The sequence below is a fragment of the Rattus norvegicus genome, chromosome 17 (assembly GCF_036323735.1).
Source record: "Rattus norvegicus strain BN/NHsdMcwi chromosome 17, GRCr8, whole genome shotgun sequence".
Lineage (NCBI taxonomy): Eukaryota > Metazoa > Chordata > Mammalia > Rodentia > Muridae > Rattus > Rattus norvegicus.
This window is the reverse complement of record NC_086035.1, coordinates 18,073,012-18,085,363: the sequence shown is the minus strand read 5'-3', so window position 1 is coordinate 18,085,363 and position 12,352 is coordinate 18,073,012. Positions and strand designations below refer to the sequence as shown.

General features: G+C 47.1%; 1 protein-coding gene across 15 annotated transcripts in view; it reads right to left on the bottom strand.

Moving 5' to 3' along the window:
- Kif13a (kinesin family member 13A) overlaps positions 1 to 12,352 on the bottom strand; it is a 182,537-nt gene that overhangs the window by 69,400 nt on the left and 100,785 nt on the right. For all 15 annotated transcript variants that reach the window (XM_063276527.1, XM_063276529.1, XM_063276531.1 and 12 more), the window contains 4 exons: positions 9,977 to 10,157; positions 6,312 to 6,399; positions 4,839 to 4,973; positions 3,571 to 3,683 (listed from right to left, as the gene is read on the bottom strand). In XM_063276527.1, the coding sequence (XP_063132597.1) occupies positions 3,571 to 3,683; positions 4,839 to 4,973; positions 6,312 to 6,399; positions 9,977 to 10,157 (517 nt within the window). The remainder of the gene's footprint in view (positions 1 to 3,570; positions 3,684 to 4,838; positions 4,974 to 6,311; positions 6,400 to 9,976; positions 10,158 to 12,352) is intronic.

Genomic DNA, 12,352 nt, shown 5'->3' with positions numbered 1-12,352 from the left:
TCAGGTGTACCTGACTGACGGCTTCCTTAGTCACACGTTACAGAGAAGGAAACTGAGGGAAGTTAACAGAGGCCTGTTTGGAAAAGCGGGAAATTGCAGGGTCTCCTCTGAGAAGCCCATTTCGAACCCACCTTTCCAGCTACCCATCACCTTTGCTGGGCTCTCACTGTTCCCCACATGTTTCCATGGCAACCTATGTACCAACAACACATCAGCTCCAAATTGCCTTCCGCTTTGTCTCCCAAGGCCAGGGTTTGCAGCTCACTCTAGCTAAAACGGCTCTGCAAGGTTCAACCCTCTCATCTGAGATCCCTGTACACAAGCCTCGCAATTTGGAGGTTTGGAGAATTCTGTATTGTTTTTGTTATGTATGCTATAGGACCCCTGGAGAGATCACACACAGTTTCCATACTTAATAGGAAAATATCCATGGTGTGAGTAAACAGAGACGATCAAGGTAGAAACAGCAGTGGTTCTCAACCTTCCTAACACAGCAACACTAACACTGCAGCCCTTTAATACAGTTCCTCGTGTTGCCGCGTGTGACCCTCAACGGTAAGATTATCTCACTGCTACTTCATGACTGTAGTTTTGCTACTGTTACAAATCGCAAATATCTGATATGCAGGACATCTGATGTGTAACTCCCAAAGGGGTCGGAACCCACAGGTCTAGAGCGACAGTCTGGGGGCTGGCAACTCATGAGAGGGAACTGATCTTGATTTTTGCCTGGAAGAATTCCTGTGCCTCCTGCTTCCAGAGTGGCGATGCTCTTTCTCTCCTGACCCAGGGGTTCCCCTCAAGGAGTGCCTGATGCCACATAGTATCACAGATGCCATGGCTTAAATCCACATGGCTTTATAATCTTACAGCTTGGGAGGTCAGAAACCAAGACTGCATGCCACTGGGCAAAAGCCAAGGTGTTGGTGGGTCTGCATTCCCTGGGTGGGTGGGGTCTTCATTCCCTGGGTGGGTGGAGTTTAGGGAGCCCCACCTCTTCTATTGTCTCCTACCTTCCACAGGCCACCCTCATTCCTGACTCAGGGTCCTCTCCTCCAACTCCCAGCAGAAAACAAGTCAGGTCCCTAATGTGACCACAAACATGGCCTGGAGGCAACCTCGTCAGACCAGTCAGGATTTCTAAATAACTTAGCATCTAAATACAAGGAGGCATCTATATTATCCACGATTGACCAAAGAATTAGACTGTGCCAGGCAATCAGCACACGGCCCCTGGAGCGTCCCAGCAGTCAGACTCCGGGACCACAGGCGCTTAGAGTCCTAACTTCACTAGGGGACCCTCTTCTGGTCTTCCAGGTTACCTGTAAGCATGAACACATGCATCAATCAATCAATCAATCAATCAATAATGCTGATGGACAGATGAGATGAGCTATTACTTACAGAAAATGCAGAACCTTTCTAGGCATAAGGGAGAACTCAGTCAGACAGACAGACAGATAGACACAAAAAGGAAGCCAGCATGGGTTATATCAAGGCCACATATATACACTCTAAATTTTCATATATTCCAGCGTTGCCCCACAAGCCTGTCTGCAGAGGGAGGGTTGAGGCACCAGCATTGAGGTTAGAAACGCATTCCTAACAGAGAGATGATCTTTGCTTTGGTCCCCTCTCCCCGCCCCATGTTCCCATCTCTACTTTCCCACCCTCTTCTGGGTTTGAGGGAAGCAGAATGGCAGGGCCATCCCGGCCGTCTTCAATGCCTCGTCATGAAGCACAACAAAGCCCCTACTTATGAAAGCCCGAGAGAGGATGACAGGGAGGGGGGAACCCCTAAAAAGGAGAGACTTTGCCAGTGTGTGCAGCTGTGTCCGTCTGATAAAGGGAGGTGATGTCTCACATCTCCTCCTCTGAGCTTTCATATGCTAAGAGCATTCTGTGCCAATATTCTGCTACAATGTCAACGCACGAGCATGCTCCCGAGTGTTATTTCTCGCCGTCACATTCTGCTGAAGACAAGACCTCAAATTACAATTAATCATCAGAAAGGGATGAACAACTCTGAGCTATTTTCTGCAGAACTGGGAATAATGATCGCAATTATGCTGATTGGAGAAACAGTCCTGACGTAATTAGTATTTATCCTGTGCAAACCACACACTAGGCATTGTTCTAAATGCATGCTGGCGTTTAGTCTTCAGTCGTCTGAGGAAGCTGATACTGTTCAACTTCCCCTCCACAGATGGGGAAACTGAGGCAGAGTGGCTGTGCCACTTGCCTACGATACACGCATCTAGCAAGTGGTGGATGCAGGATGCACTCTGGGCAGCCTGGTCCCTGAACACACTTTTGGATACAAAACCTCTTCCCTCTCAACTTGGAGAACAAGAGATTTCCTACTGCATATGAGAAGCCATCAGGATCCTGCAGACAGAGTCCTTCTTTATATAGGTTCTCCTTTGTTTCCTCTGGAAAACTCCAACCTATCTGTGACCACTATGCTTTCTCTCAGACTTTGCCGAAGCAACATACATACACGCATGCGCACACACACACACACACACACACACACACACACACACACACAGACACATACACAGACAGACACACAGACACACACATACACGCGCACATACACATGCACACACATGCACACACACACATGCACACACACAGACACACACACATGCACACACACAGACACACACACAGACACACACACCAGACAAACAGCGAGACTCCTCATCTACATTACTCATATATAAATACCATCAGCTTTAGGAAGGAATTTAAGGCAGCCTTTTCTGTTCTGGGAAACACTGTGAGTCAAGGATGTGGTTAACACACCTGCCCTAGCCTGCATCCCATCTTAGCAACACAGCACACTGTGGAGTGCTGCAATAGAGAGCACCAGTGAGCTGTGGTCTGTCATCATTTACTTAGTCTGGAGGTATAGAAACAGACTACACCTTGTCCCTGGAAACGATCTAAGGACAAAATCTACAAAGACCGCTATCAGGGATCAATGTGTTTGAACATTTGGTCCCCAGCTGGCGGTGCTGTGATGGAGGTTGGGGAGCCTGGGGAAGGGGTGGGGGGGAGGGTGAGAGGGTGGGGCTGATCCCTGGGGACTTGAGGTTTGAGTTCTGCCTCTGGTCTACTCTTTGCTTCCTGAGCTACCTATCCTGAAGACAGCCAGTTCCCACAGCATCAGACACACCTGTTGCTTTCTGCCGGGACGGACTTTCAGCTGTGAGCCTACATATAATTTTCCCTCCCTCCAGTCACTTTAGCCAGTTATAATCAAAGTGACAAGACAGATAACTACTGCTACATCTACCCTGAGCTGGGGACCATCGGTCCACACAAAACACATACGCGCTGTACCACTTGGGGAGGGGCAGGGCTATATGACAAGACTTTACTTCGGTGAATCTCATGTACCGAAACAACTGTAGACGCCATCAACCTTACTGAAGTTACAAAGTTACAAACACTCCAATCTTGTGTCAGAACCCACGGGATCCTTAGAAAGCAACAAGGCACCACCTCCCAACCCCTGTAGCAAAACAAAGGAACACAGCCCTGTTGCTCAGGTCACCTTACTTGTTAATGTTGCTGCCTTCTTTCAGTCGCTCCCCCGCAGCTCCAGTCTTCGACACCCTCTCGCTGCCCGCCAGGTCTACCAGGCTCACCTTGCTGACTTTCTCACCAGAGTTCTAATTGTAGGAAATAAGAAACAGCACACGTGAAGGGATACACACAGACACTGACCCATTTGCTGACACTGTGATCCACACCAGCACAAAACACTTGGTATCTTAACCAGTCCAGTTATTTCCAGTTATCTAAGTTAGATCTTTGTATGTATGTGTGGTACATGTGTATGCATGTCCATGTTTACGTGTGCGAGTACCAAACAGTAACCCAGGTGATTGGCCCTCATCTTCCACCTTGTTGAGCAGGGTCTCCCTGGTTCACTGCAGTGATCCAGGCTGGCTGGCCCAGAGGCTTCTGGGAATTCTCCTGTCTTGGCTCTCTCCTCTCATTTTATTATGGGAGTGCTGGGGTTGCAGACGTGCACTACCACATTAGATTTAGCATGGGTCACAGGGATCCAAACTCAGGCCCCCACGTTTGTGTGGCATGAGCTTTACCCACTAAGCAATCGTCTGAGTGCTTAAGTCAAATATAAGAGGGTAATAGTGTTCTGCTCTGTAGTCCAGCAGAAGGTCTTCCAGACACCCAGGGTTGTCAGGACTTACAGGAAAGCAGAAGTTAGAGGTTTTATGGACCTCGGAGGAAACATCAACACATGAAGCTCTTTTGCAGATAGGTCAAATTCTGCCTTTTTGAGATACAGATTTTGGACAGAATGCTGCAATTTCTTCTGTCACACCTCACAGTAGCCATGAAGTAGATTTGATTGTTTTTTAGGGAAATTTGAGTAAGAAAGAACACATATGCAAAAGTTGTATGGCGATATCATCATGATAGTTAGGATGTTGGCACACAAATCCATTTTCCCCCAAGACAGTCTCAAGAAGTAGAGGACGGCCTTGTACTTCTGATCTTCCTGCCTCTGGATTTTATGCAGCAGTGGAGACGCAAACCCAGGTCTTCCCACATGCTAGGTAAGTACTCTACCAACTGAACTATATCCTAAGCCCTAAAAAAATCAAACCAAAAAATGCCAGTAGAAAGGCTGGTGGTGATGGCACATGCCTTTAATCCCAGACTTGGAAGGAAGAGGCAGGCAGAGCTCTGTCAGTTCAAGACCGGCCTGGTCCTTAGCCTCTGAATCCCAACCACGACACACCTCCATGTTTACACTCTGAGCTCCCCAACCTTGAGGGTTCTGCCTTGTTCCTCACCCCAGACTGTAGGTCATACAGTGTCTGTGTGATGATGATGTTGAACACCGCATGGGAGCGGCTGCTCTCTTCATTCATGTTGGTTGCTGCTACCGTTCGAGACTTATTTCCCTCAGACATCAGTGACTCAATGTCCTAGAGGAAAAGACCAAGAAAGCGCTGTGAGCAAGCACAGGGGTGTACCCCCTACAATTCAAGAACAAGGGTGCACCCATCCACAACCCAAGTACAGGGGTGCACCACCCACAACCCAAAAATATGTCCACTCTGGTCCTTCCATGACATGGCCATACCCTTCCATAGACGCAGTTAGCTTCTTTTCCACACAGCACGGCTTGGGGCTCCTCCCGACTCGGAGATTTCCCCTCTCTCTCTCTCTGCCCTAGCTCTTCTGGCCCTGTGACCATCCCATTTGATCCTCCGTAAGTTCCCAGAAGAGCAGACACTTACTGAGCATGTTACCCACTCAAGGACAGTTGTCACCCCACTTAATTCTAACTGTCCTGTGCCTGTCACCCTGGTCTGGCTGCCTGTCCCCTGCTATCTGCCTCCCTCTCTGGCTCTGCGAGAGAAGGGAACTTTCTCTGATATCCTGGTGTCCTCATTCCTAGGATGCACCTGGAACCAACTGCTGGGCTCCTACCAAATGTTTTCGGAATGAGAGTTATGAAAGGAACTCTGGGCACACCAAGGTACTGAAGTTCATGGAGGTCATCTAAGACTCCACAAAGCTAGGGAGTGGCGGCTCTCAGGTACGAATAGAGTTGCCCGGCTTTTGTTCATAAGTGACAAGGCAGCAGGGACTGAGCTCCATCACCATTAGCTGGGAAACAGGCCTAGTCAAAGTGCTGACTGAGAGCCTTTGAGTCAGAAAGGCTCGTTCACATCAGAACCTCAGTGCTTTACCAAGTCTCAAATGATAATGGATAATGATAAGATAATTTTGCATACATCCTAAGTAAATACAGGAGTCTGTTCATTTATTCATTCCCTCACCCGTCTGCTTCCTCAGCAAAAGAACTAGAAATCTGTGTTGTAAGGCTTCCGAGGTAACGACTGTAGAAATAACAGCAGGATATTACGTCTGGGTATAAAAGTCAAGAACCGGGAAGAAAACAGATGGGTTCTTGGATAAAGCAGTGAATCAGAAAAAGAGGAGTGCCAGCAGACCGAAGAGCCTTAGAAATCAGGGTAGGGCCTCTGCCTACAAGAAGGGTAGGCATTTTTTGGCAGTGGCAAAAGGAAGCACTCAGCAACCTGAGATGGCTGAGGCTTTTGGCCTCACTGTGAACTCTTCACCATGACGAGGCAGCAAGAAGTATGACTGAAGGACACTGTTCCTGGGTATGCTGATCTGTATGTGTGATGAGAGGTGGCAATACGCCATCCCATATCCACACGAACATGCTCAATATCATTTACTGACGTAGTGCCTTTTCATTTCTTCTATGAGGTTAAAAAAGTGACTCTTACCTCAAAGCTGGTGACCGCCAGTTGAGATAGGCCATCGACATAGGGTCCTAAGACCTTATGTTCTCGGACTTTAAGAGACTGCCTGCTCCTATAGGAGGAGGAAGAAGAATCAAATGAATGACTCTTACCACCCTTGGAAGCTTCTCCTTTCCCTTAGACACTTAGAAATTTAGATTACAAACTCAAAAGGATCTTTTAATGATTAGACAGTGCTTTAATGGCCACTTTACGTGGACCAGCAAAGCAGTAGCAGGCCGCATGAGAAACCCCTTAGACTCTGATTTCAAACATTGATACTATTTAAAAACGTCTCTCTCTCTCATCCCAAGAATAAGGGAAACCAGCACCTAACTCTGGCTGGGCTCCCATGGTGGAGGACAGACAAACCTACACATTCTTCATAAAGAACATCTTCAATTCCTTTTGATAATCCTTTTATTTATTGAGAATTCCAAACACTGTATTTGATCATACTCTTTCCCCTCTGCCACTCCCCCCATATCCTCCCTACCAACCTGGCTTCATTTTCCCCCCTCTCCCTTAAGGTTAGATTTTTTGAGCAAATATTGAACAATAATAAAAATACTTAAAACTTTAATTTACTTTTCCAAGTTTCACTGATTTATGTTGGCCCCATGCTAACAATTTCATATAGACAGTCAGGTGATAACCCAATTGTAGTCTCTGATGTCTGATACTTCAATTAGCTCTGCTGATGACAATATTGAGGCTCTAGTTAAAGTGTGTGTGTGTGTGTGTGTGTGTGTGTGTGTGTGTGTGTGTGTATGTGAGTGTCGGTGTGCCTGCATGTGTGTGTGTGTGTGTGTGTGTGTGTGTATGTGTTGGTGTGCCTGCGTGTGTATGTGCCTCTCTCTGTCTCTCTATCTCTCTGTCTCTCTCGGTGTGTGTGTATGTGTGTATGCATGTGTGTGTGTGTGTGTGTGTGTGTCTGTGTGTGTGTGTGTGTGTATGTTTGTGAGTGTCGGTGTGCCTGCATGTGTGTGTGTGTCTACACTAGTACGAATACAGAAGTCAGAGGGAAGTGGGCTCTTCCCTTTTACCACATGAGTCCCTGGGAATTCAGGTCATTGGGGCCAACAGCAAGTCCTTTTAGGGATCTTGTGAATTTTAAATGGTTAGCTCTGATCTGAGACCCATTTGATGGTTTTCAGACCAATGAGGTTTGAAACTTGAAGCTATTCTTGTACTGCAGGTACCGTCTTTTTCATGGTACATGGTACTTAATCATCTTTCAAAGAGTTAATGCCTGGCGTCTCCCAGATGTGGGTAATCCCAGTGCTTCTGAAACACTTGGCAACATTTCAGAAGCATTTTTCGGGTATCCCATTTAATCCTACGTTTGAGGATGGGAAGTCAGTGTAACCACGGTAACTCTGCAGGACTCAGGGACTGACCAGTCTGATCTTCAAGACGGCTACTGTCGCTCACACTCTTACCAACTAACCAGATTCTGTACTGGGGCTCGACAGCATAGCAGGGATTAAACCTAGGCCTTTACACTGATATTGGGAATTCTTGCATACTGTTGGCGCCCTAGTTAACGAAGCAGCTACCTCTATAATCTGTGACTCACAGTCCTATTCCCCAGAAGAATCTTCTAGAAACTCCTGCATCTATTCGCCAGGAAGCCTGTGCATGACCGCCCAGAACACCACTGTCGGACAGAGACGTGCAACCTGCTTGAGAACCCAGAGCAGCACCATACAGAGACGTGAGGCCTGCACACAAGCACCTAGAGCAGAACTATACGGAGGTGTAAAGACTGTGCATGAGAGCCTAGACCAGGACTATATGGAGACAGTGAGGCCTGCGCAGGATGAGAAGGAAACAGTGTTTGATCACGCAGTGAAATGTGAACACTATCACGCTATTTACCCCTATATAAAAATGAATGGAATGAAAATACGCTGGTGCTGTTTACGCAAGGTTAAAAATTGTACAAAATCATGGATAAATATTACAGAAGAGAAAGAGAACGGTAAATTTAAATTTTCTAGTGGGAGTTACCCCAGGGACCCACAGGGAAGGGAATAAGAATCCAGGGGAACATAGAGAAAGATTAAAAATTACTGGCTAGATCCACTAAGACAGCGGGTGTGTAGGAAGGGGCTGATTTTACTGCTTTTTATACCTGACGAGTCTTCTTTTTGCATAAACAGTTAATAATTCTTTAAAGTGAACACAAATGTTTCAGAGACTGGCGGAGGGGCATTCTTAATGTCTATAATGTAAATGTGAAAACTCTTGCCTTCACTTGAGACCACGGGGCTGGAAAGTGGGCACACATGTTACATACCCCCCCAGCTGCTCGAACAATCGGAAAGTATTTAATGACAGAGCAAAGTGTCCAAGCGACACAGAAAATTCTGGATACGGAACTGTTATTTATCAAACAGCTTGAGGACGTGATCTTGTCCACAGAAGGCGGTGTGTCCGAAACAGCAGGGAGACACACCCACACGTTAACCAGGGTGACTTTGGAGTGGCAGGCGGGGTTAAAGGTCACCTTCAGGTCCTATGCTTCACCAGCTGTCTATATTACCTTCCAACTATTTACTTAGTTTTAAATCATACAAAACTTGGCGGGAAAAATGAATTCATCACTCAAACTCACCTGGTTTTTAAACCACCTAGTTTTTGTTGTTGTTGTTGTTGTTTTGTTTGTTTACATTTTTCAAGACAGGGTTTCTCTGTGTAGCCCTGGCTGTCTTGGAACTCATTCTGTAGACCAGGCTGGACTCGAACTCAGAGATCAGCCTGCCCCTACCTCCCAAGGGGTGGGATTAAAGGTGTGTGCCGTCATTACCCACCGGCACCTATGAAAGACACGATACCTGTGTCTCCTGAATCATTCTAATGGGAGTGGGGCTCAGGTCAGTAAATATCCTTAAAGAGATCTCTGCATGCTCCCAACACATAACCAGGGAGGGAATGGCGGCCACAACCCTCCTGCCACTTTAGAGTTGCTGTTTTCCAGAATAAATGCAGGGACCAATGTGCAGTAACCAGCACAACTGTCTGTTTCTTTGAGACAGGGTTTCCCTGCATAACTCTGGCCTGGAACTCATTACGCAGCCTAGGACTGCCTCAAACAGATGGCAATCCTCCTCTGAGTACTCTCCGAGTGCTGGGATTAGACACATACATTACGTCATTCAATTCTACAATTATTACTTATGTGTTTGGGTATTTTTTCTGAAAGCACATCTATGCACCATGTGCATGCAGTACCCATAGATGACAGAAGAGGGCGACAGATCCCAAGGGATCAGAGTATAGCGGCTTGTTAGCCACCCTGTGGGTGCTGGGAATGAAACCCCGGTCTTCTGGAAGAGCAGCCAGCGTTCTTAACCACTGAGCCCTCTCTCAGCTCCTACAACTTCATTCTAATGAACTGTCCCTGACTACAAAACAAATAATGCCAGTAGTAAAAACATCTTTTCACACGGGGACGAGAGTTAACTTCACACGGCATACAACTGACACGCTGAAAGGCTCAGGGAGGTTCCTCGTTTTTAGAACATGAACCAACATCAGAGCAGTGACCGATGGCCCAAATATGTAGAGACCCTGGTCATTTTAACGTTAAGATCATTTAAAATGACTCTTCCTAATATTAAGGTTTATTTCAAACACTCACTCACCCTTTGGGGTCCAGGAGGTCCCGGACCTTCTCATTATAAATCTCCATATACGATACTTCGACTTTAAATGTTTGTGACTCGTTTTGCTCCAGGGAGATCCTTTGAAACAGAGCACAGCAGAGCCTTGGGATCAGGCCTAGCTGCTCGGCATGGCCCATCATGGAAAAGGATTTTCCAGAGCCTGGAAAAGAACAAGCGAGGGGTTTGAGCTCGGAGGTGAGGAGGCAAGCGGGATGCTTCAGCAACACAGGATGCTCCTGCTCGACGGCCAAGGATACATGGGAAAAGTGGGGTACATCTGAACCTCAGACCCAGACCCCTGAACAACACAGCTTCTCTCCACACACTAGAACACCTCCCTGGTCTATCTCTGTAAGGTTGGGACGGTCCATTAAGATCCAAGGGGCGTCTAGAGACATAATTACTAAAACTGCACCCCAGGAAAGCAAGCAAGGAAATATCCCATGAGGACTGTTGTCTATGTGCAGGTGAGGGCAGGCGCGAGATAAGGCAAGGCCTGTGATTGGGCAGTGAAAAAGTAAGGTGGGTGCAGAGTTTTGAAGAGAGGAGAAAGAGGAAGCAGAACCAAGATGGAGGCAGGGAAGGACGACCCAGATCTGTGTGGTCCTCAATGGCCACAGGTAGTTATGAATATTTCATAAGGGATGGATTTTTATAGGACAATTTGTCTTATCTAGGTGGGCAGTTTATATTAACTGGTTTAGAGTTTATTGTGTGGATGTTTTGTGGGGTGAGGATTTACTGACATAAATCTGACCGATAAATTACAAGCTTATTGAGTTTTGATTTTTAACGGGTTACTGGGAGTTGGGACTATATAACCACAGGGGGCTGATGCTGGGACTGTGGACAGCCCAGAGTCGCAAGAGGGCAGCTGCTGCCGGGGCCAGAGAGTAGCTGGTGACAGTGTGGGGCTGGCCATGGCAGGGTCCAGAGAGTAGCCAGCATCAGCATGGGATGGGAATTAGAAACTTATCGGGTCAGTTGAGATGCTTTGCTGATTAAGATGAAAATACCCTGCAGATGTCATGTGACCCGCCGGAGCCAGCATTAGCGTGGGATGGTGCGTTTTTGTTTTCATTATTTACAACAATCCCACCCATTCACTGTGTAGTACTGGAAGAGCCGTGCACGTATGAATCCGTGCACGTATGAATCCATGCACGTATGAATTCGTGCACTCGTACCTGTGCGTGCCTGTGTGTGTGGCGAGCAGAGGCCAGCTTCAGTTGTCACTCCTTTTCTACCACCCTTATTATCTGAGGTAGGGTCTCTCTGGCCCTGGGGCTTGCCAGATACCTGAGAGTGGCTGGCCAGTGAACCCCGGGGATCTGCCTGATTCCGCCCCTGAAGCACAGGTCTACAAGTGCATGTCACCATGCCAGCGTCTCTATACAGGTTCTGGTGATCAAAGAAGTGAAGTCTACATGCCTACGTGGCGAGCTTTTAACACGATAAGCAATTCCCTCAGTTCTTGAAAGAGTTTTACTGGGTGCGGTGGTTTGAACAGGGAGTGGCGATATGGGAAGGTGTGGCCTTGTTAGAGTAGGTATGGCCCAGGAGGAAGTGTGTCACTGTGGGGGTAGGCTCTTAGCCCTTTCTCCTAACCAGGTGGGAGCCAGCTTTCTCCTGTTTGTCCTGGACACTACCATCCTTCCACTATGACAATAATGGACGGAACCTCTCTCGAAACCTGTAAGCCAGCCCCAACTAAATTTTGTCCATTATAAGAGTTGCTTTGGGGTCATGGTGTCCCTTCACAGCAATGAAACCCTAACACTGGGACACACGTGGCGTTCACAGTAAAGTCCCAGCGTCACTAAGACAAGCAGCCTGTCATAGCTGGACATACTGCATGCCACATTACCTGTATTCCCTTCCTTGGGTTCTTATAGCCATGAGATGCAGTAGGAGACAGCATTATTGGGAGTCCCTATTTACCTCTTCTCCAAAAGAGCGACAGCTCAGAGCGGCAGTAGCTGGGCCCCAACCGCATTTTGGATTTGCCTGTTTTGCTCTACCTGCCTTTTAGACTTTCTCATCATTTTGGAACCCGAACGGTGGTGGGTGACTCTAAAAATACTGTATTGATTCTGCCAAAACATTTATCCTGTGAAACCGATGATTGCTTTTCCAGTTCAAACACAGGTTGAAGCTATAATTTAGGAAAACGATGTTTAACAGTACAGAACCAGCTTGCGCTCATTAACACCGAGATTAGGCAATTACCAGAACTGATGTATTTTCAAAAAGAGGGATCGTTTCTGATTACTTAAGTCAGTCCAGCCCAAGATGCCGGGAGAATGCTTCCGCATTTCTCAAACTCCCCCAAGCCTTTTAAATGTTATGGAATTA